This window comes from Pteropus medius, unplaced genomic scaffold, assembly GCF_902729225.1.
Source record: "Pteropus medius unplaced genomic scaffold, Ma_sr-lr_union100, whole genome shotgun sequence".
NCBI classification, from domain to species: Eukaryota; Metazoa; Chordata; class Mammalia; order Chiroptera; family Pteropodidae; genus Pteropus; species Pteropus medius.
In genome coordinates this window covers 2,916,468-2,939,551 of record NW_024352783.1, presented here as the reverse complement: position 1 = coordinate 2,939,551, position 23,084 = coordinate 2,916,468, and the positions used below count along the sequence as shown (strand labels likewise).

Sequence of the window (23,084 nt, the reverse complement as noted above, 5' to 3'; positions counted from 1 at the left end):
TGCAAAGCAAATGAGTCTGTAAAAAAGAACAACATTCTATTAATATATTCTTAGAACTACACCTGGCTTGTTGACCAGACTGTTGGTGCTAGAAGGTCAGCACATTCTGCACTCTGCAGACAAGCTGGGTATGAAGCCACACTGCCTGGAATTGGAATTCTAGGATTACAGCAAAGAGGACTGAGCTTACTCAGTGCTCAATCACTTGAGTCTCATGAGGATAGCCTGACAAGGAAATGTGAATGCCATTTTTAATGGAGCAAAGCACCAATCTGGCCTGTGCTGGATGGGCTGGGCCTGCCCTGCCTTCCAGATGGACATGACTCTGTCTGGACTTTCACAGCTCATCAATCCCCCTCTGCTGATGCTCTGCTTTTAGATATGTTCATGTGTTCATCAGACTTCTCTAAATCTGGTGTTCCTAGGAGGCTACCTATGTCTTTCTGTGAGTTTGCCAGTCTCTGCTCCATCTCCTAGCATTGAATTTATAATCTCACTCAGAAAACAAGCAAGCACCTCTCGTTCCAAGTTCTTGGAGAACATATGTCCACATCCTGCCCAGGCACTTTTGGGTTCTGGTGGAGAAGCAAATCTCCCTCACCTGGCACCAGTGGCTCTGATTGTATTCATGATGTTGTCACTGACCTGGTGGCCAGGGGCTAGCACAGCAGGATGCAGGCCCTTCATGCCACCCTCTCTGAAGAGGTAAGCCAGTGTTGACAGGCTCCTACTCCTTTCCAAACCTCAGCATCTCTACAGTGATGTAGCATTACAGTGAAAAAGGACAATGAAATGACTCCTCAAGCAGAGCTCTCTAGGATACTTTTAAAACTTATTTCTCTTTACTTTTCAGATAAAGATATCTTCCCCATCTTTGCAAAATATGGACCAACATACAGCAGGGGCAGGGAGGTAGAAGATTTCAAGCATTGGCTTAACTATTGAATCATGATTATACAAGTTGTCATTCTATGTCACAACTGAAAAAAAAACAACTCACACAGGCTAATATATAAAGAAAGGACTTTGTCAATTCACAAAACTGAAGGGTCAAGAGGTAGTCTAGCTTCAGCTGCAGTTGGATAGAGAGCCTCAAGTGATATCACCGGCCTTCTTTATCTCCGAGTTCTGCTTCCTCTCCATGAGTTCACCCTCAGGAAGGCGTTCTCCTGGCAACTCCAGCTTACATGCTACCAGCTCAACATACTCAGCAAAAAGGTTATCTTTAATAGTTCAGCTAGGGTTACCAGATTTAGCAAATATGAGGGACATATTTATACTAAAAAAAATTCCTACTTGACCTGGAATTCAAATATAACTAAGCACCTTGTATTTTACCTGACAACCCTCAGTCTACCACAGGTCCTAGGATTGAATTTGGGCAATCTGGATCATTCCAGACCAGTGCAGGAGGATGGGCTATGCCAACTGGCCAGGGTCACCTGCCTCTCTCTGGAAAGGAAAGAGCATGGTCAGCCCTCCTAGTATACAGTAGGAGACAGGGTCCCTTACCCAATAACTGGGATGCTCACTCTAGAAGAGGAATGAACCCTGCTCAGGCAAAAACAACAAATGTCCACACAGTGACCTTGAAGGTCCCAAGTAACAGTGAAAATCATAAAACTCTGTGATGATCGTATTGCACACAAGTTTACAAAAGCATTTTTACGCCACTTTTTCCTTGCCACACGCACCTCTGTTTGGTTGGCAGAACAGATATTATAATCACTCCTGTATTACTTTGCTCCAGCTGCCATAACAAAGTACCACACACTGGGAGTTGGAATGCTTAAACAACAGACATCTATTTTCTGACTATAGTTCTGGAGGCTAGAAGTCCAAGATCAAGGTGTCAGCAGGATTGGTTTCTTTTGAGGCCTCTCTCTTTGGTGCAGAATGGAGATCTTCATGCTGTGTCCTCACGGTCTTTCCTCTGTACATGTCTGGGTCCAAATCTCCTATTCTTATAAGGACACCAATCATACTGAATTAGGGCCCACCCTAATAACCTCATTTTAACTTAATTGCCTCTTTTAAGTCCCTATCTCCAAATACAGTTACATTCTGAGGTACTGGGGCTTAGGACTTCAACATATGAATTGTTAGGGAGACACAATTCAGCCCGTAACACTCCATCCTCTTTTCTTTCTTTCTTCTTTCTTTCTTTTTCTTTCTTTCTTTCTTTTCTTTCTTTCTTTCTTTCTTTCTTTTCTTTCTTTCTTTCTTTTCTTTCTTTCTTTCTTTCTCTCTCTCTCTCTCTCTCTCTCTCTCTCTCTCCTCTCCTCCTCCCTCCTCCCTCCTCCCTCCTCCTCCCTTCCTTCCTTCTTCCTTCCTTCCTTCTTTCCTTCTTTCCTCCTCCTCCTGCTCCTTCCTTCCATTCTTTTTCAGATAAGGAACAAGACAGTGAGGGTGGTCACAATTTGTCCCCAACCCCAGGGCTGATTTAGTGGTAGAACTCAGTAAGGAGGCTCGCCAAACTTCAAGCAGTGGTAGCCCCTGCTAGGCCTGCCCAACCTCTGCCCAGCCTTTGAAATCCCCCTGTGTGGCCACTGTTTATACACATGCCCACCCACTGCCAGAGTGCAAGCTCCCTTCCTGGAGAGCACACAGCAAACCCACCTTTGCCTGCGACTTGCACAGGACCAGGCCCCCAGCAGATGTTCTCGAAATAAGCATTCCTTGAAAAGAACGAAACTGACACACACACAAAAATTCCTAAAGAGTTTTAGGAGATTTAGTTAAAAGAAGAGGAGGACAGGAGCTCATGCTCATGATTTGAAGTGATAAAGACTCTAGAACAGCAAAAATGATGAGTCCTATGGATGTGTAAATGAGCCTGGGGAAAAACTAATCAGAAGAGTAAATTACAAAACAGAAAAAGACTAAAACAAGTGAGGGAAGAACAGTGAATATTTCAGTGTCTTTAGTTTATAAGAAATTCATGAGCAATGCGTGTGAAAATTTTGTTGGTTTTGGTGGTGGGAAAGAACTGTAAATATGTATAATATGTAAATACCTTGTATAATAAAAACCTATGAAGATAAACGAGCCTGCCTGCAGAAAAACTGTGAACTCTATAAGATGCTAATATAACTGTCGTCATTCTAAAAAATTACCATAATGCTTACAGGGCTTTGAAAGTTCCTGGGCGTTGTAAAGAAATGAATAAATACTAAATACCAAGCAGAAAACGCGCGTGCGCGCGCGCCTCTCTCCTATTTTCTTTCTTTTAAAAAATTTATTTTTATGCGAGGAAGGTAGCCTTAGTGATAACAAGCATTGGAGCTGGACCTATATGGGGTCAGATACTACTCCCTTCCATCACCAATGAGCTGTGTGGCCTTCAGCAAGTCACCCAGACCCTCTGGTCTCACTTTCCCCATCTGTAAAATGGAAAAACGGACACCTAGCCCTCGCCGCGCTGGGGGAGGAGCGAATGGGAGAACACAGCAGGTCTCAAGCAGTGCTACTTCCCGCTACCGGTGCGTGCCGACCAGCGGCCACTGGAAGACCGAGGGCCAGTTGGGGAACGAGGCCGGGGCGGGCGTGTCGGGACGCGGCGGAAGGAAGGGGCAGCGGGCGTGGACTCGCCGCCGCCCCGCCCGCCGCTGCGCCCGAGACGATGGCGCCGGCCGCGGGGCGCTGGGCGCCGGCCCTGTGGAGAGCCTGCAACGGGCTGATGGCCGCCTTCTTCGCGCTGGCGGCCTTGGTGCAGGTCAGCGGCCCGGCCCCTGGAGGCGTGTGGCGGCCAGCGGGCGGTGGGAGAGGGGCTCCGCAGGGCGCCGGCCTCCAAGCTCCGTCCCGAGGCCCAGCGTGCAGTGTATACTAACAAGCCCGCAGGGTCGCAGAAGCGGGCAATTTAGGTGGAGGACGAGGATTGCATCAGAAATCCCCACTCTCTTCCCCCACCTAAGACACAGATGTGTTTACATGACCTCACCACAGTCCTCTCTTTTGCTCAAATCCTGTAAGGAGCTGGTTCACTGTGTCACTTTGAAAGGAACCTGAGCAGAGAAACAACCTTGGCACCTTACTATTCAGCCTGTGGACTAGACAACACAATTCAGAGTCGAGGACATGAATTAGAACAAAACCCTTTTGTAACACAGCTAGACTTTCAAGCCTGCTTTGTATCCCATTCATAAATTCTTTCCTCATTCCTTGAGACTGTAGGGCCTTTAAAATACCCGTTCCAGGTATGGCCCATCCTCTTCAGAGTTCCTGTGCAATTATTTACAAAAATGTGTGCTGTATGTTCAAACCATCTGTTGTGTTCAGCCAGAAACCCCTTCACCTATCATGATCCTTTAGACTATGTCTTATTCCTATTTTGTATCTGCAGTGCCTACTGCAGCATCTGTCATGTAACAAATGACTGAAATGAATCAAAGAACAGACCAAATACAGGAATGGAACCTGACAGTACACTTGCTAACACCTGATGTTTTGACATTGCAGGTAAACGATCCAGATGCAGAACTCTGGATGGTGAGTCTGAGCCGCTTTCCTCTACCTGAAAGAATTGTGGAACTGTACCAAACACAATATTATCTGTTTGCCACTCCCCCCACCCCTCTACTTTGTGTACTTAAAAACTTAGAAATCAAATCCTTTGTAAGATCTTTTCCTCAAAATATTAGGGGGAAATGAGTCAGAGTAATAAGGTGTGTGTGTGTGTGTGTGTGTGTGTCTGAATTCAGAATTTTCCAGAGACACAAGGTCTTTCAGCAGTATTCCCTTTGAATAAGATGATCCAACTGAGGACACTTTTTGAAGACACAGACCTCTTAAGTTCAACCGAACCATTAATTCTTTATGAGTTTCTTCTACCCAGAAACTCCAACAAACATCTGACCGGAAATGGTAGGCTTAAGGTTTGTGTTTTTGCTAATTCAGTGAGTTATATTTATAAAAGTAATTAAAGCCGATATACCTACAGTACATATTGAACCATAGTGCTCTAATTGAATCATGGGGGTAGAGGCCTTCCACACATTTTCTGAAATATCTAAATTTTGCCCAGCTTCTTTCAATACAGATACACAAGACTATACAATGTCAACAGTGAGATGATTTTAGGCTTTGAAATAATGTCAGCCATGTACAGAATAGCAACAAGTGAAAGCATTTGAAATTATAATGCAAAATTCTGATCAATTTTTTTTTTTAGTGTGGTAAAAGTGCATTCTCATATTGCAATGCCATAAAAACAGGTTACCACTTCCTCGATTGTTACTGAAACCTAAAGTAAATCATGGAGCATGGTGGCCACTAATGTCATCTTTCTTTACCTCTTTATCCACATTATTTCCTCTCTTTTTGCTATCAGGTTGTATATATAATTCCTGCAGTGCTGACCCTGCTTGTTGGACTTAACCCTCTTGTCACAGGTATGAACCTTGGATTTGGAATGGAGATACTTAATAATAATGCTTGTAAATGAATGCGTGGCTATAAAACAGACTTAATCATATCTTTATTTTGTAACCTGCTCCTTGGACCCCTTACATATATATCTATCCCAGGTGATATACATGTAAAAATCAGATTTCCTTATAATAATGAGAGTCTATCTGCCCAAAACCCAGGAGAAAAAAATGGGTCACTCCAGGTCTTTTTAAGTCATTTCTGATCATAATAAGGGACTAATTCTAATCTAAGTCATCCTCTTCTAATTTTCAGGAAATCTTCACAAGGATTTGCCATACTAAGATAATCTTTATCAGTTTGGAACCCAAAGATTTCTTATGCTGATATGGAATAGTTATGCAGTTTAGTCCATGAGAGAGAAGGGTTTCAGTCACTGCACTGATTTCTTAAGCCACCAAACTAATGGAAAACCAGCAACAAATTCTTTTTAGACCAATACCACTCTCATTAATAATTTTCTTATTTTGAATTCATTCAATACCTATCTATATGAACTATTACTTATATAGAGAAACTGTTTATAATATCTATAACAAATCTCTAGATTTCTCATGAATATATGTTTGCCCCCACAATCTCCCAGTGTGCTGTCATAGTACCCTCGGCAATTTATTGCATGTTTTTATATATGTTTCCTTCTCCTAGGCCATAAGCTCCTTAAAAGCAGGATTATTTCTAACCTATCTTTGCACAAGCTTGGCTTAAATATGGCCAAGAATATGGTAGCTACCTAATGCTTGTGAATGAATGAATGAATGGCTGTAAAACTCCTTACATATATATATCCCAAGTGGGTATACATGTAAAAACTTCACTTAAAATCACTATCTACTTCAATTATGGGCAAACCATAGCTGCTTTGCCTTTTATGGCCTTGAAAACTCTCAATAAACCTTTATGTTAGACTGTTTTATACTATAAAAGTGTCCCATAGCAGAAAAAAAATACATTTTACATTGTTTACTAACATTTTCTTATTAATAGGCACTATTAGTCTTACAGGTTATTGATCACTTTCTTTAAGACAGCTTCTATTAGTGGGGCTCGAAAGTTCTTAGGGCCTTAGAATAAAGTCTAATGATTCCCAGCTGGGTGGGGAGAACTCTTGTCCGTAAGGTTCAGGAACTTCATGTATGGGCCTCTAGAACTCTCTCTACATCTTTAAGGGGTATCAGAGTTCTATTAGTTTCAAGCAAGAAAAATCTCAACCTGAATGGGATCCAAGCCAAAAAGTAGATATATTAGGATATTTTACTGAAAAGGTGAGAGGTGGTGGCTGGCTTCAGGCACTGGTGGTGGCTCGGAACTTAAACTTCTCTGCATTCTCAGTTCCACCATCTATTGCACTGACTTCAGTCCTGAGCTCCACATGGTAGAGCTCTGCAGCTCAAAGGTCACATTCTCACCCACCACACTAAGTCCTACAGAGTATAGAATCCACTCCCTGAATTGTTGGCCCTGATTTGTCCTACACTGATTGTGAGCCAAATCACTGTCACTAAGGGGATGAAAAGCATTGACTGACTTAGCCAAGGTCCAGTTATCTGGGACATGTGGACATGTGTGAGAAGAATAGATCCCCAAAGAAAATAAGGATAATCATCATAGGAAGGAGAGATGTTGGACAACCAAAATAATCAATGTCCATTTAAGTTTATAATTACTTTTTTAACATCTATGATGTCCCTCATAATAAAACAAAACAACCCCAGCCTTTTCTGAATGCTTTACCTGAAAGCAGACTATAGAAAAGCAAATACAAAAGAGTTCATTTTTCTATGGGATGTGATTCCATGATTAACAACTTCAGGATTTCTATTTTTAGGTAATTTTATTTGGAAGACTGTCTCTGCAATACACATGTTCTTTTGTATCGTGTGGGCTATCAGCTTGGCATACTACCTCCTGCTTCATACACAGAGGAACATCTTACATGAGGAAGAAGGCAGGTGAGCAGTGACTTCTGCTCTCTAGAAAGGGTGGGGAAGAACTGAGAAATCTTACATTCCTTTACAACACCTTAGCTGTGCACAATGATTTAATTCCTCCAACTATTCCATGAAGAGCAGGGAAGGTATTATCTCCTTTATAAGTAGAAGAAACTGAAGAAATAATGGAGTGACGACTCAAACCCAGCACCATCTACCACACTTCATGATCACTACTACAGGCAGCATTACATATTACGTTATATTACCATCAAGCAGTTGGAACTTAGCTTCCTTATAATTGAGAAAGAATACTATGCAGTAAGAGTCCAGTCGAATAAGGTGAAAACTGCAGCAGCATTCTGATTCAGTTCTGGTTCAAGCCAAAATCTTATCTATGAGTGTGATCAGCCATGTCAGCCTTGTTCAGCCTTTCCCTGGTATGGCTCATGTCATCTCCTCCTTTTGTTATTTTATCACCTCTTGCTTTGCTTTCTCCCACCTTTGACTCCCTGGCCTCACTAACAGCCTGATTTCTTTTCTTTTTATCCGACTGCTAACATCCACCAACACCAAGGTTCAGAGACCTGCAAATTAAGTATCACTGGTGGGATGCTGCCGCATTATAGATCCTAATCCTTGGAAAACTGGATCAGGTTGGGTCAGTTAATGGGAATGTAAACCAAATGGGTTGAATGACCACCAATTTAAAGCCCACGAGGTGTGGCAAACTCAAAGTGGTGCTTTTAGCGGTACAATGGCCAAATATGATTCTTTTCTACTCTATGTAAAAGATAAGTGCTTTTAACACATATTTCTAACACATTACCACCCCAAAATCATTAGTCAGACTCATACTAGAAAGCATTCCTCTCCATTAATATGTGACCCAGTCTCTGTAATGTGTGCTTAAATTATTTGATTTGAGTTCAGCCAGCCTAACACTGAACACTCTAAAATGATGTAAAAAGAATGCCTGATCAAATTGAGATTGTTTTCTTGATTGTAGTATTCCTCCCAGTGACATGAAGTGATTTAGATGTGTTTTTGTTTTGTTTTTTGTTTATTTATAAGTTGGGGAGTAGTCATGGAGCTCTTTTCTGCTTCATAAGATGAAATTTATTTTCATATAGGGCTTTAAACTGTCTGAAAAAAGTAATTTATGAATCATGCCAGATTTGAAAATATTCTGTAGATGTTATCTATATGTTTTGAGAGATGTCATCCAACAGTCAGTAGAATCAAGTGTCATGGAGAGAATGGCATGATATACATCTCACCTGCAGCCACTTCAGAAATATGAAATGTATGCTATTTTTTAGGGAGCTGTTTGGTCTGCTGATTATCACAGCATGGATGAGCCTATGCCACAGTTCATCAAAGTAAGTTTTCATATCAGATGTGTTCAAGGTTGATTGGATCAAGTTAATAAGTGAGAATATTGACACACAAATAAAAACAGGAATTTTTTGACAGAAATCTTTCCTTTTCTATGGAAAGCTAATAATAGTTGATTCAAAGTTTCATGATCATTAATACTTTCATGAATACCATAGTTTCCTATGTGGCCCAGTGTAATCATAGGCAGTTGCCAGCCTAAAGAGTGTTCTTCAGGAAGAAGGAAAATGATCTCAGAAAGAAGCTTGCAGATTTAAGAAAGAATGAACAACAAATAAAATATAAAAGTGAGTATATAAAAATGAATATTAACTTTATAAAACTAGTAATGATGTTTTGTGGGCTTAAACATATAAAGAATAAAAATACATGACAAGAGTAGCATATAAGTTGGAAGGGGATAAATGAAGGTAAAATTTTCTAAGATCCTTAGATTGTCTGGGAAGAGGTAGAAGCACCAATTTATATTAGACTTCGGTAAGTCAAGGAATCATGTGGTAATCCTCAAGGTAACCACTAAACGAAAAGAAAATGAGTGTAGAAGGCAGGAAAAGAGGAGGGAAAAATACAAAACAGATGGGAAAAATAGGAAGCAGATGTTTAGAGAAATAAATCCAAATAGAGGAACAATTACACTAAATGTAAATGTTCTAAATATTCCAATAAAGAGTCAAAGATTTTCAAAGTGGATAAAAATATTGAAAACCCAACTAAACACTGCTCACAAAAGACAACCTTTAAATATACAGATGCAGAAAGACTGAAAGTCAAAAGAGAAAAAAATATACTACACAAACACCAACCTAATGAAAGCTGGGATAGCAGTTTTAATTTTTAAAAGCAGACTTTAAAGCCAGCATTAGAGAAAAATGAGGATTCTTTTTGGTGATTATTTTGTGGGTTTTTTTTGTATTAATTTTTTTATTTTGAAATATTCAAACATATACAAAAGCAGAGAGACTAATATAGCAAATCATACACATCCATTACCTAGCTTCAGCAGTTACCATTATATGTCCAGTCTTGTTTCATCTATGTTACTGTCCTCTCTACACTTAGGTTGTTTTGAAATAAATCTCAGATATCATATTGTTTTATCTATAAATATTTCAGTATGTATCTCTAAAAGATAAGCACTTTAATCACTCTACCATCACACACAACAAAAGAATAATAACTCTTCAATATTGAGTTTTCCAGTCAATGTTTACATGTCCCTAGTTGTCTTATAAAAGCATGTTCCTCTGTGTTCTGTATTTCCTATAAATTGGTGTTTAGATCTAGAGGCTTGGCCAGATTTTGGCATTATTACTACTATTACTAAGCAAAAGTACTTCATAGTGGTATAATGTACTTTCATCATAATATACATAACACCTAGCTGTTTCTATGGAATGTTAGCCTTTGATGCCCATTGCCTAAGTCCATTAATTTATTTAAGTTGCAAAATGGTGCTATTCTAATTCCTTGATTATTAGTTGGAAAACTTTTATAAAGAGAAAACTTCCACTTATCAATTCTTTGAGATACAGATCATAAGAGGAAAAGGAAAGAAAAAGGAGTCGATTCTTAATTTACCAGTTTTCAAAATGAGTTTTTCTTGCCTGGGCATCTTCCAAAAGTGCTAGTGAATTTTGTTTATATGTCATTATAGTAGTACCATTATAAAGTCATGGATTTCAACATAGTTAATATTTCTCAGTCCATAGCAGTTATTATCCATGGCAGTCCATGCTTCAACTGTCCCATCATACCTGATCCAAAATCTTTGATTGCTTTCTTGCTTTCTGGTATGAAAAATGTTCCAAGATAATGTACATTTTATGCCCTAGACCTGGAATGAATCATTTTTCTAAAAAGCCCTGGTTACTTTTGGTAGATAGTGGTATTTAGAGGTCACAATCTTGGCTCAAGTAGTGCACATATATACATAAATTTATAAATATGTGCATATTTATGGATATGTGTGTGTACCATAAATATATATGCACATATATGTATATATGTAAAATATATAAAGATAATATATTGCATATATATTTAAAGACACAATATCTTATGAGTTAATATTGATCCTCACAATTCAAATTTAGGAACAGAAATTTTCATTTAACCTTATCAAGGATCTTACATCAATATTTCCTTTTAAATATATAGAAAAATCTCTAGTCTCAGTGACCTCAACATAATAATTCATTTGATTTATCCTACAATACAGACACACTCTTAGAATAACAGTATGATTACTGAAAACAGGCTTTTGGGGATTTGTTAAAGCATTTTATTTTATTATTAGTTTCATGTATACAGTACATTGGCTAGATATTTATATAGCTTGTGAAATGATCCCCCAATTACTCTATCACCCTTCTGGCTGTACACATAGTCCTTACATTATGGCTGACTGCATTCTCTATGCCATGCTTCCCAGCCCTGTGACCATCTATCAACTACAAATTTGTTCTTCTTGAACCCTCTACCCTTTTCTCCCAGCCCTCTAACCCCCTCCCTTCTGGCCTTTACCAATATTTGTGAGTCAGTTTTCGATTAGTTTGTTCTTTTTGTTCCTTCTTTAGATTCCACATATAAGTGAAGTCATATGGTATTTATCTTTCTCCATCTGACTTATTTTGCTCAGCATAATAACCTCTAGGTCTATCCATGTCATTGCAAATGGTAGATTTCATTTTTTTTATGGCCGAAGAATATCTATTGTATATATGAACCATAACTTCTTTATCCAATCATGTGTTAATGGGCATTTAGGTTGCTTCCATATCTTGGCTATTGTAAATACTGCTGCCATGAACATAAGGGTGAATAGATCTTTACAAATTATTGTGTTGGTTTTCTTCGGATAAATACCCAGAAGTACAATTGCTGGGTCAAAAGTAGATCCATTTTTAATTTTTTGAGGAACCTCCAGACTGTTTTCCATAACAGCTCTATCAATTTGCATTTCCACCAACAGTGTATGAGGGTTCCCTTTTCTCTACATCCTCGCCAATACTTCTTTTTGATTTATTGATGACAGCCATTCTGACAGGTGTGAGGTGAAATCTCATTGTGGTTTTAATCTGCATTTCTCTAATTATTAGTGATCTTGAGCATATTTTCAGTTGTCTATTGGCTATCTGTATATCCTCTTTGGAGAAATACCTATTCAGGTCATCTGCCCATTTTTTAATTGGATTGTTTGTTTTTTGTTGTTGTTGAATTTTATGAGTTCTTTAAATATTTTGGATATTAACCCTTTATTAGATGTATCATGAGGGAATACCTTCTCCCATTCAGTAGGTTGTTTTTCGTTTTATTGATAGTTCCCTTTGCTGTGCAAAAATGTTTTAGTTTGATGTAGTCCCATTTGTTTATTTTTTCTTTTGTTTCTCTTGCCGAGGAGATATATCTGAAAATAAATTACTAGTAGCAATATCAGAGAGTTTACTGCTTATGTTTTCTTCTACAAGTTTTATGGTTTCGGGTCTTACATTTAAGTCTTTAATCTATTTTGAGTCTGTTCTTGTATGTGGTGTAAGATAGTGATCCAATTTCATTTTTTTGCATATATCTGTCCAATTTTCCCAACACAATTTATTGAAGAGACAGTCATTACCCCATTTTATATTCTTGCCTCGTTTGTCATATATTAAATGAGCATATTCACGTGGATTTATTTCTGGGCTCTCTATTCTGTTCCATTGATCTATGTATTTGTTTTTATGCCAGTACTATGCTGTTTCGATTACTGTAGCCTTGTAGTATAGTTTGATATCTGATAGTGTGATACCTCTAACTTTGTTTTTCTTAAGACTGCCATGGCTATTCGGGATCTTTTATGTTTCCATATAAATTTTAGGATTATTTGTTCTAGTTCTCTGAAAAATGCCATTGGTATTTTGATAGGGATTGCATTGAATCTATAGATTGCTTTGGGTAGTATGGCCATTTTAATGATTTTGATTCTTCCTACCCATGAGCACAGTATATGCTTCTGTTTATTTGTATCTTCTTCAATTTCTTTTTTCAATGACAATTTTCTGAGACTAGGTCTTTTACCTCCTTGGTTAATTTGATTCCTAGGTATTTTATTGTCTTTGATGCAGTTGTAAATGGGATTATTTTCTTAATTTATCTTTCTGAAAGTTCATCATTGGTGTATAAAAATGCAACTGACTTCTGAATATTAATTTTGTATCCTACTACTCTACTGAATTCACTGATCAGTTCTAACAATTTTTTTGTGGACTCTTCAGAGTTTTCTATATACAGTATGTCATCTTCTTCTTTTCTTTTTTTCCAATTTGAATACCTTTTTCTCTTTCTTGTCTGACTGTAGCTAGGACTTCCAATAAAATGTTGAAGAGAAGTGGTGAAAGTAGGCATCCTTGTCTTATTCCTGATCTTAAGGAAAATGCTTTTAGCCTTTCCCCATTGACTATGGTATTAGCTGTAGGTTTGGCCTTTATTATGCTGAGGTATGTTCCCTCTATTCCCAATTTACTGGGAGTTTTTATCATATATGAATGTTGGATTTTGTCTAATCTCTGCATCTATTGATATGATCATATGATTTTTATCTTTCAATTTGTTAATGTGGTGTATCACATCAGTTATGGATATTGTACCAACCTTGCATCCCAGGAATAAATCCATCTTGATCATGGTGTATGATATTTTTAATGTATTTCTGAATTCAGTTTGCTAATATTTTGCTGAAGATTTTTGCATCAAGGTTCATAAGAGATATCAGCCTATGTTTTCTTTTTTTGAAATGTCTTTATCTGGTTTTGGAATCCAGGTAATGGTGGCCTCATAAAAAGAATTAGGGAGGCTTCCCTCTTCTTGAATGTTTTGTAATAGTTTGAGAAGAATAATTGTTAATTCTTCAAATGTTTGGTAACATTCGCCTATGAATCTATCTGGTCCAGGACTTTTGTTTTTGGGGGAGTTTTTTTTATTACTGATTCAATTTTGTTGGTGGTAATTGGTCGGTTCAGATTTTCTGTTTCTTCTTGACTTAGTCTTGGGAGATTGTATGTTTCTAGGACTGTATCTATTTCTTCCAGATTTCCCAAATTGTTGGCATATAAACTGCTCTTAGTATTTTCTTATTCTATTGGGTCCATAATTACTTCTCTTCTTTCTTTCTGATTTTATTTACTTGGGTCCTCTCTCTTTTTTCCTTTTTGAGTCTGGTTATAGGTTTATTAATTTTGTTTGTCCTTTCAGAGAGTCAGCTCTTGGTTTCATTAATCTTTTGTGTTGTTTTTCTAGACTCTATTTCATTTATGTCTGTTTTGATCTTTATTATTTCCTTCATTTTACTCACTTTGGGCTTTGTTTGCTGTTCTTTTTCTAGTTCTTTTAAGTGTGAGGTTAGCTAGTTTGAGATTTTTCTTGTTTCTCAAGGTAGGCCTGTATTGCTATGAGTTTCCCTCTTAGGACTGCTTTTGCTGTGTCTCGAAGATTTTAAAGTGTTGTGTTTTCATTTTCATTTGTCTCTAGGTATCTTTGGATTTCCTTGATCTCATTGTTAACCCATTCATTGTTTAGTAGCATTTAGCCTCCATGTGTTTGTGTATTGTCTAGTTTTTTCTTGTACTTGATTTCTAATTTCATACCATTTTGATTGGAGAAAATGGTTAATATGATTTCAATCTTCTTAAATTCATTGATACTTGTTTTGCGGCCTGATGTGTGGTCTGTCATGAGAAATGTTCCCTGTGCACTTGAGAAGAATGGATATTTTGCTGCTTTGGGTGAAATGCTCTGAAATATCTATTAAATCCATCTCGTCTAGTGTGTCATTTAAGTGCACTGTTTCCTTGTTGATTTTTTGTCTGGAATGAGTGTATTACTGTTGATCTCTCTTTTTATGTTGGTCAATTATTGCTTTATGTATGTAGATGTTCCTATGTTGGGTGCGCATACATTTACTAGGACTATGTTCTCATGATGTATTGATCCCTTTATCATTGCATAATGCCCTTCTTTGTCTCTTATTATAGCCTTTGTTTTAAAGTCTATTTTGTCTGACATAAGTATTGGTACCCTGGCTTTTTTATTTTTTTCATTTCCATTTGCAGGGAATATCTTTTTCTATACCTTTGCTGTCAGTCTGTGTGTGTCATTTGATCTGAAGTAGGTCTCCTGTAGACAGCATATACATTGGACTTGTTTTTCTTATCCATTTGGCTACCCTATGTCTTTTGATTGGAGCATTTAATCCATTTGCATTTAAAATGATTACTGATAGATGCATAGTTATTGCCATTTTATTTGTATTTATGTTTTTTGCTCTTTCTTTCTTTTTTCTTTTTTTAAATAGAAGTACCTTTAACATTTCTTGTAATACTGACTTGTTGGTGATGAATTCCTTAAGCTTTTTCCTGTCTGGGAAGCTCTTTAATTCACCTTCCATTTTAATTGATAGCCTTGTTGGGTGAAGTATTCATGGTTATAGATTCTTGTTTTTCATAACTTTGAATATTTCTTGCCAGTCCCTTCTAGTCTTCAAAATTTCTATTGAAAAATCCGCAGATGTTCATATGGGGGTACCTTTGTAAGTTACTAGATGCCTTTCTCTTGCTGCTTTTAAGATTCTCATTTTGTCTTTGACCTTTGGCATTTTAATTGTGATGTGTCTTGGTATGTGTCTGTTTGAATTCTTGTTTGGGACTCTGTGCTTCCTGGACTTGTATGTCTAATTCCTTTGCCAGGATAGGGAAGTTTTCTGTCACTATTTCTTCAAATAGATTCTCAATCCCTTGCTCTCTCTCTTCTCCTGGTATGCCTATAATGCGGACATTGTTATGCTTCATGTTTTCTTAAACTATCATATTTTTTTTTTTTTTTTTTTTTTTTTTGCTATTCTGATTGGGTGTTTTTTGCTACCTTGTCTTCCAGTTCACAGCTCACTGATTCAGTCTTCTGCTTCATCCAATCTACTGTTGAATCCTTCTAGTTATTCTTCATTTCAGTCATAGTATTCTTCATTTCTGACTGGTTCTTTTTTATAGTTTCTTTTTCCTTTTTTATGCTTACTGTCTGTCTGTTGAGGTTCTCATTGAGCTTATCCATTCTCCCCTTAAGTACACTGAGCACCCTTATAACCATTATTTTGAACTCTGTCTCTGGTAGGTTGCTTGCCTCCATTTCATTTACTTTCTGGAGTTTTCTTCTGTTTCATTTGTGGCATGTTTGTTTTCTCATTTTTTATCCTCTCTGTGTACATTTATATGCATTAAGAAGATGTGTTTTGTCTCTCAGCCTTGGCCAGATGACCTTATAGGGAAGGTGTCCTATGTGGCCCAGTGGCACACTCTCCCTAAGCACCTGTGCTAGGGGCTCTGGACATGATCTTTGTGTGGGTTGTGTGTTCTGTTGTAGCTAAAGTTTTATTGGTATTAGTACAAAAGTGGATGGGATTAATGTTCAGGCTGACTAACTGTGGGAATTGTCTATGCCCACAGGGTATGAGTTGCTATATGGGGGCTGACCCCACTGAGGGGGATTTGCCCTAGCAGGCTTGTATAGTTGTTGAAACCACTCTTTGGGTGTACTGCTTATGGGGCTCGTCAGGTGTTGCTCTGTTGTAGTCTAGCACCAGTTTCCAGGTGCATTGGTTTTGTGGCCCTTTGGTTGGGGCTCCCCAGTAGGCCAAGGTCAGCCACTGCCTTTGATTGCCTAGGGCTACCTGGTGGGATCTATAGAGTGATCCACCAGTGGTTGCTGCCTGTGCTGGATCTATAAATAAATGGAAGAGACAATGCTATACACCACAGTCCAGTTACCCCCAGTATCAGGCCTGGAGCAATTTAGCAGAAGGACCAGTGCTCCTCAAGGCCTGAGGCTGCCTGTCAGTTGCCTGTAAGACTCCGCAACCAGTAGAGCCTCTGGGTGATATGCATGTTGGGTGGTGTGGCGACCCAGGGAGTCACCTGGATATATTAAGCAAATTTCCCCTTACACTGCAATGTCAGTTTACATGCCAGCACTGTCTCTGTGGCTTCTCGTAAAAGTCTCAAATCGCAGCAAGACCAGCCACTGCTCTCCTCTAGCCTGCAAACACCTGAGAACTGTTCAAGAATTACTGAAACTCGTGGGCAGGGGTTTGTGGCCCACTACAGGTGTCTCTCCTGGGATGCACAGGCTTTGTGTGGGCCGCACACTGACTGCTGTTGTTTGCTGTTGAATTTGTGTCCTAAGGAAAGCACAGGATGGGACTGGGTTGCCTGGGGACAGGCTTGCCACAGGTAATTTGTAGGTTGGGTGGAATGGTGTCTCAGAGACACAGGGCCATCAGGCCTATACAGTACCAGATTTGCTACCAGTTCTGGGTCCGCGGGCTCCCACATAAGTCACAGATCACTACGAGACTCACTGCCATCTGGTTGGGCCCACAGACTCCCACAGTCCACTCAAGCAATATTGTATCTCATGCTGGCAGTAGCAATCCGCCTACCAGTTTTCCCAGAAATTTGCACACTGCGCTGGCCGAGGTCTATTGCCAAATGAAATGTTCAACCCCAGAAAGAGGCAGGGTGGCTGCATGGCTATGGGCCACAGGGAGCAATTTGTGGATTGGGTAGAGTGGAAACTCAGGGAAACATGGGCCATCGGGCCAATACAGCCTGTTTGGCTGCAAGTTCTATATCCGCGAGTTCCCACAGTAGTCACGGATCATGAGACCAGCTTCTGTCTGGGGTGGGCCCACAGACCCCTGCAATCCACCCAAGCTTGGGTTGGCAGCAGTAATCCACCCGAAACTGTTTTCCCCAAAATGCACTCACAGCCCTGGCTGAAGTCTGATGACTGTGCTGAATGTTAGGCCCCAGAAAAGGGCAGGGTGGGGGCAGCCGCCCCATGACAAGCCGCCCTGGGCAATCTGTGAGTTGGATAGGGCGGGCTGATCTCCCTGGGCCAGTGCAGCTTCAGACTTGGCCGTGTGGGGATCCAGCCCTCGCTCCAGTACCATGTAATGTAGTCTTTCTCCACGTGACTCTTGCCTCAGCCTCCATCCCTCCACCAGTGCCCAGGGTATGTGTCTGTAGGTGAGAGTCTGTGCATGGGCCATTTAAAGAGGCATCTTGGATTCCATCTCACCTGGACTGCCAGAATCCCCGATTTTTAGTCAGATTTTTTGAAAACTTATCACCTCTGGCCTGGGGAGTCCCCATATGCCGCTAGGACCCCCTCTCTCCTTCAGGGAGCCTCTGCAGCCATGCTCTCCCTCCTGGTGCTCCACTGCCTCCCACAGGTGCCAGCTCCGCCTGATTCATGACTTGCCCCTCCTACAGGCTTCAATGTGGCTCCTTTATATCATCAGACGAATGTGTTATGATCAGCTGAACTTCTGGTGATTCTCCACGTTGATTATAATTTGGTTGTAATTTTAATGCAGTCCTAAAAAGAGGCGAACCCCGGTTTTACCTAGGCCATCTTGACTGGCACCTCGGCTTTTTGTTTTTTTGTTGTTAGAGAACATCCTTCTAAGCTAAGGGATATATATTCAAATTACTTGAGATGGTTACTCTATGTGCTATTGCTAGCAAGTGAATTACTACACAGTTAATTTATTTAATTTTACTTTCAATTTCTAGGGATCACTTTTTAAAAATATATTTATGTAAAATATCTATTTAGTCCAAAAGTCGAATCTACAAAACAAAGTATATTCAAAGAACTCTAGCTTATCTCCTAACTCTGTAGCCTCCCATTCTCCATAGGTGAAACTTATTGCAATTTTATGGTTTATCCTTCCATGGTTTCTTAATGAAGCAAATAAGTGTATTTATTTGTAGTCCCTCTTGTCTTAGATAAGTGGTAGCATATTATACACATTTGTATTCTCCTTGATTTTTCCCTTATCACGTTCTGGAACTCATTCTGTAGTATATACTTTCCTTATTCTGCTGATAGGTCCATAGTATATTCATCTAGTCCACCATTGTTTAGATTGTATCCAGTCTTTTGCTATTAAATATAACGCCAACAGACAACGTTGTCAAAATTTTGAATTTTGACAACTAATCGGACAGTTGAGAAATGGGTAGTTTAATTTGCATTTTTCTTATTAGGAGTAAAGGTGATTTAGAGCTGTATGCATTTCTTTTTTCTATAAAATACTGGTTCATCACTGAGCGATATAGGTTTAACCTGTTTCTAAAGTTGTTAGTTTTCTATATTTTTAGACACTCTTTATATACTACAGGTATTCACCCTTCGTGACATAAGCCAAAAAAATTTATTTTGCAGTTTTTTATTGTCCTTTTACTTTGCTTACGCGAAGTTTACTTCACTTTGCCATAAAAATGCGTGTGTCTGTTTTAATGTAACCAAATTTATCAGTCCTTTCCCTTGTTGCTTCTGGATTTGGAATTATAGGAAATCTTTCCTTCCTCTCAGGTTGTAGAGTAAGTTTTCTTCTCATGCATGTATGGTTTCATTTTTACATTTAAATCTTTGTTCTATTTAGAATTTATCCTAGTGTAGTGATATAAAGAATGTTATACCAGTATTTTTTTTCCTTTTGGCTATCTGGTGATCTCAATACCACTTAAAAAGCGGATTTAAGATGCAAGAAAGACATTTTTTTAATGACCAAAGGTTCATTAAGTCAGGAAGGTACAATAAATCAATATAGCAGAACGATAATAATTCTAAATTTGTATGTAACTAAAAGCATAGCCTCAAAATAGATAAAACAAAAATTGGCAGAACTAAAAAGAAAAACTGAAAAATTCACAATCACCTTGGGAGACTCTGAAAGATTTCTTTGTCATTAATGAAATGAAAAACAAATTAAAAAAATAAAAACAAAGATATAGATTTGAGCTACACAATAAGAAACTTAACCTAATGGATATGTACAGAACACCATCACCAAGAATGGCAGAATTCACATTCTTTTCAAGTACACTTTGAATATTTACAAAACGACTGTATGGTGGGCCATGAAATAAGTCCCAACACATTTCACAGAATGATCTTTGACCATAGTGCAATTAAGATAGAAAAAAATAACAAAAATAATAGACAATCACTGAATATTTAGAAATTAGGAAACTTCCAAATAACATTTGGATAAAAGAAGAAATCACAATGGAAATTAGAAAATATTTTTGAACTGAATGATAGGAAGAGTACTACATATTAAAATTTGTGGAATAAAGCTAAAAATCACGCTTAGAGAGAAATTTATACCTTAAATATGTATGTTAAAAAAAAAAAGGCTGAAAATCAATGAGGTAAGCTTCCAAGAAATTAGGAATTCTCTAATTTAAGAAGTTAGGAAAAGAGCAGCAAATTAAAACCAAAGAAAAAAACAAATAAACACAAGAAGATATTATGAACAACTTTTGCCAGTACATTTGAAAATATAGACAAAATGGACAAATTTTGAAAAATACAATTTCTCAAAACTGACACAAGATATACTCAGAAGTCCCATTAATAGCAAAGGAATTTAGTCCATAATTTAAATTTCCTAAAAAATAACCCTGGACCACATGGCATAACTGGAAAATTCTACCTAACACTTAAGGAAGAAATAATGCCAACCTTCAACAAATTCTTCTAGAGAACAGAAAAAGAAACACTTTCCAATTCATTTTATTAGGGCAGAAAATCCTTGATATCAACACTTGACAAGACCATTACAAAAAAGCAAAAGGAAATTATATGGCAGTCTCACTTATGACCACAAATGGAAAAACACTAAACATTTTAGCAAATCAAATCATGAAATATATAACCCAACAACCAAGTTGCGTTTATTCTAGGAATATAGTTAGTTTAATGTTCAAAAACCAATCAATGTTTTCCACCACATTAACAAAATAAAAGAAGAAAATAAACTATCTCCTCAATCTATATAAAAAGAGCATTTGATAAAATTCAACATCCATTCATGATAAAAGCTTTTAGAAAATAGGCGTACAAGGGAATGTAACCTGATAAAGGATATCTATGCCAAAGTATGATACTTAGTAGTGATCAGTTGAAACTTTCCCTCTGAGATCAGGAATGAGATGAGGTTAGCTATTTGTTTTAGCTATTATCCTAGCCAGTAAAATAAGGCAAGAAAAGGAAATGAAAGCCCCAAGGATTGGAAAGGAAAAATTAAATTTTCTTTATTCATGGGTGATATGACTACATACATAAAAATCAAAAAGAATCTAAAGTTATTTGAATAAGTGAGTTTAACATGATTGCTAGATACTAGGTCAATATACTAAAATCAACTGCACTTTTATCAGCAAATAACAGAATAACAAAGTTACCACTTTTGATAACATAAAAAAATCAACTCCCTAGAAATAAATCTAACAGAGATATGTAAAATATCTACACGCAAAATTATAAAACATTATGAGAGAAATTAAAGTTGACCTAAATATTAAAATAAAGAAGACCTAAGTAATTATCCTATGGCAGTATAGGCTAAACTTATACTGGCAAAAGGATAAACTAATGAACAAAATAGAGTCTAGAAACAGATCCATGTATACAGAGACCCTTGACTTATGACAATAGTGGCACTGCAGAGTACCAAAGACGGGCAGTCTTTTTACTAAATAGTGCTAGAATAACTGAATATCTATATGGAAAAAAAAGCACAACAACCTCTACGTTATAACTTTCATAAAAATCAACAGATGGATTACAGATCTAATGTGAAAGCAAAACAAAACTTTTAGAAAAAGTAACAATATTTTCAAGATCTTGGGGAAGGAAAGTTAAACAGGACACAAAAATCATTATGAAAAGATCAATTTTACCATTGTTTAGTCAATGATTTCAGTTCCTCAAAAGACATCAGAGTGGGAAAAGCTATTTGTAACACATGTAAACAAATATTTGCGTTAAGAACATATAAAGAATTCATACAGATCATTGTTATATTTCAATTCCAAAATTAAGAAAAAAGGATCATACAAAAATGTAAATGTATTTTGCCAAATTCTATCCTTATACTTGTTTCCAAAGCAATCTATAATTTTTATTGGATTTTTATTTATAATTTTTGTGTCTTTATAGGAATCCAGTTGGTGGAAGAATTCAGTTGGCTACTGCCATTTTAATTGCTCTCTTCCCGTTTATCTCGTGGGTCTACATATATACAAACAAGGAGATGCGGTCCTCCTGGCCAACTCACTGCAAGACGGTCATTTAAATCAAGTGAATAATCCTGATCTTAAAATGAGAATTTAAATTTTTTTATAAACATAGTTTTTTTTTTTAATCCTAAGAACTTTTTAAGGCTGCCTACAATACAACGTAGGATTGGATGCAACTCATAAGTGATGGGGTCTGACATTCTATTGTGTCATAATGTAGAGAAAAGGCAGTGGAAAAAAAGTTAAGAAGTATGAATTCTAACTCAGCTTTCTCGCTATCTATGTGACTTGAACAAATATAAAAAACGTCCTAGTGGACATTTCCTTATCTATAAAATAGGATTAATACTAAATCTCCTACTTACTTATACAGTTGCAAGGATTAAACTAGATAATATGAGCACACTCTGAAAATACAAATTGCTTACAGAGTTGCACGATTAAAATAGAGGGAAACAGGGTTTGGTTAATTACATAGAAATAAAGGTTTAAGAGAGGGCCGTACCCCTGAACTAATCTCATTATATTTAACTGCTATAATGCCATGAACTAAATGAGGACTTCAGATGAACCAAATGAACAAGCATGTTTTGGAAAGAAAGATAGAATAAAGGAATTTGGAACCAAAAAGGAAATAGGGAATATTAATTACATTGTAAATGAAAAAGAAAGACCAAAGTCTATACATTTTTTTAATGAAGACCCGGGGAGACCACTTTCGAGCTGTACTCTCCAATACAGTAGCCACTAGCCATATGTTGCACGGAGCACTTGAAATGGGGCTAGAGTGAAGAAGTTTTCATTTTTTTAAATTTAAAAACATATCAACTTAGTTATTAGAAAACTTAAGAGTGTCTGGAACTCTTAGAATGCTTATTTTAAGTGTGTTTGGAACAACTTGGGTACATGAATCTACTTCAACTGCAAATTTTATATCTAAATACAGATCACATATTTCAAATGAAATCAGTGTTCAAATGAATGGATTATAAGTACAAAAATACACACTAGATTTTAAAGACATAGTATAAAAAAGAATTAATTTTTATACTGATTACACATTGAAATATTTTAGATATACTGAGGTAAATAAAATACATTATTAAAGTTCATTTTGTTTCTATTTACTTTTTTAAATATGACTGCTAAAATATTTTACTTAGGCGGCTTGCATTTTATTTGTTGGTTAGTGCTGTTTTAGAGCATC

The 23,084-nt window shown here is 37.5% G+C and overlaps 1 protein-coding gene across 1 annotated transcript; it reads left to right on the top strand.

Annotated features, from left to right (window-relative positions):
* The first annotated feature begins 3,584 nt into the window (after positions 1–3,584).
* On the top strand, positions 3,585–22,544 carry TMEM220 (transmembrane protein 220). The gene is made up of 6 exons (XM_039847363.1): positions 3,585–3,715; positions 4,459–4,488; positions 5,330–5,390; positions 7,256–7,379; positions 8,681–8,740; positions 21,798–22,544. The coding sequence occupies exons 1-6, from the start codon at positions 3,623–3,625 to the stop codon at positions 21,931–21,933; spliced, it is 504 nt and encodes a 167-aa protein (XP_039703297.1). The 5' UTR covers positions 3,585–3,622; the 3' UTR covers positions 21,934–22,544.
* The last annotated feature ends 540 nt before the right edge of the window (positions 22,545–23,084 follow it).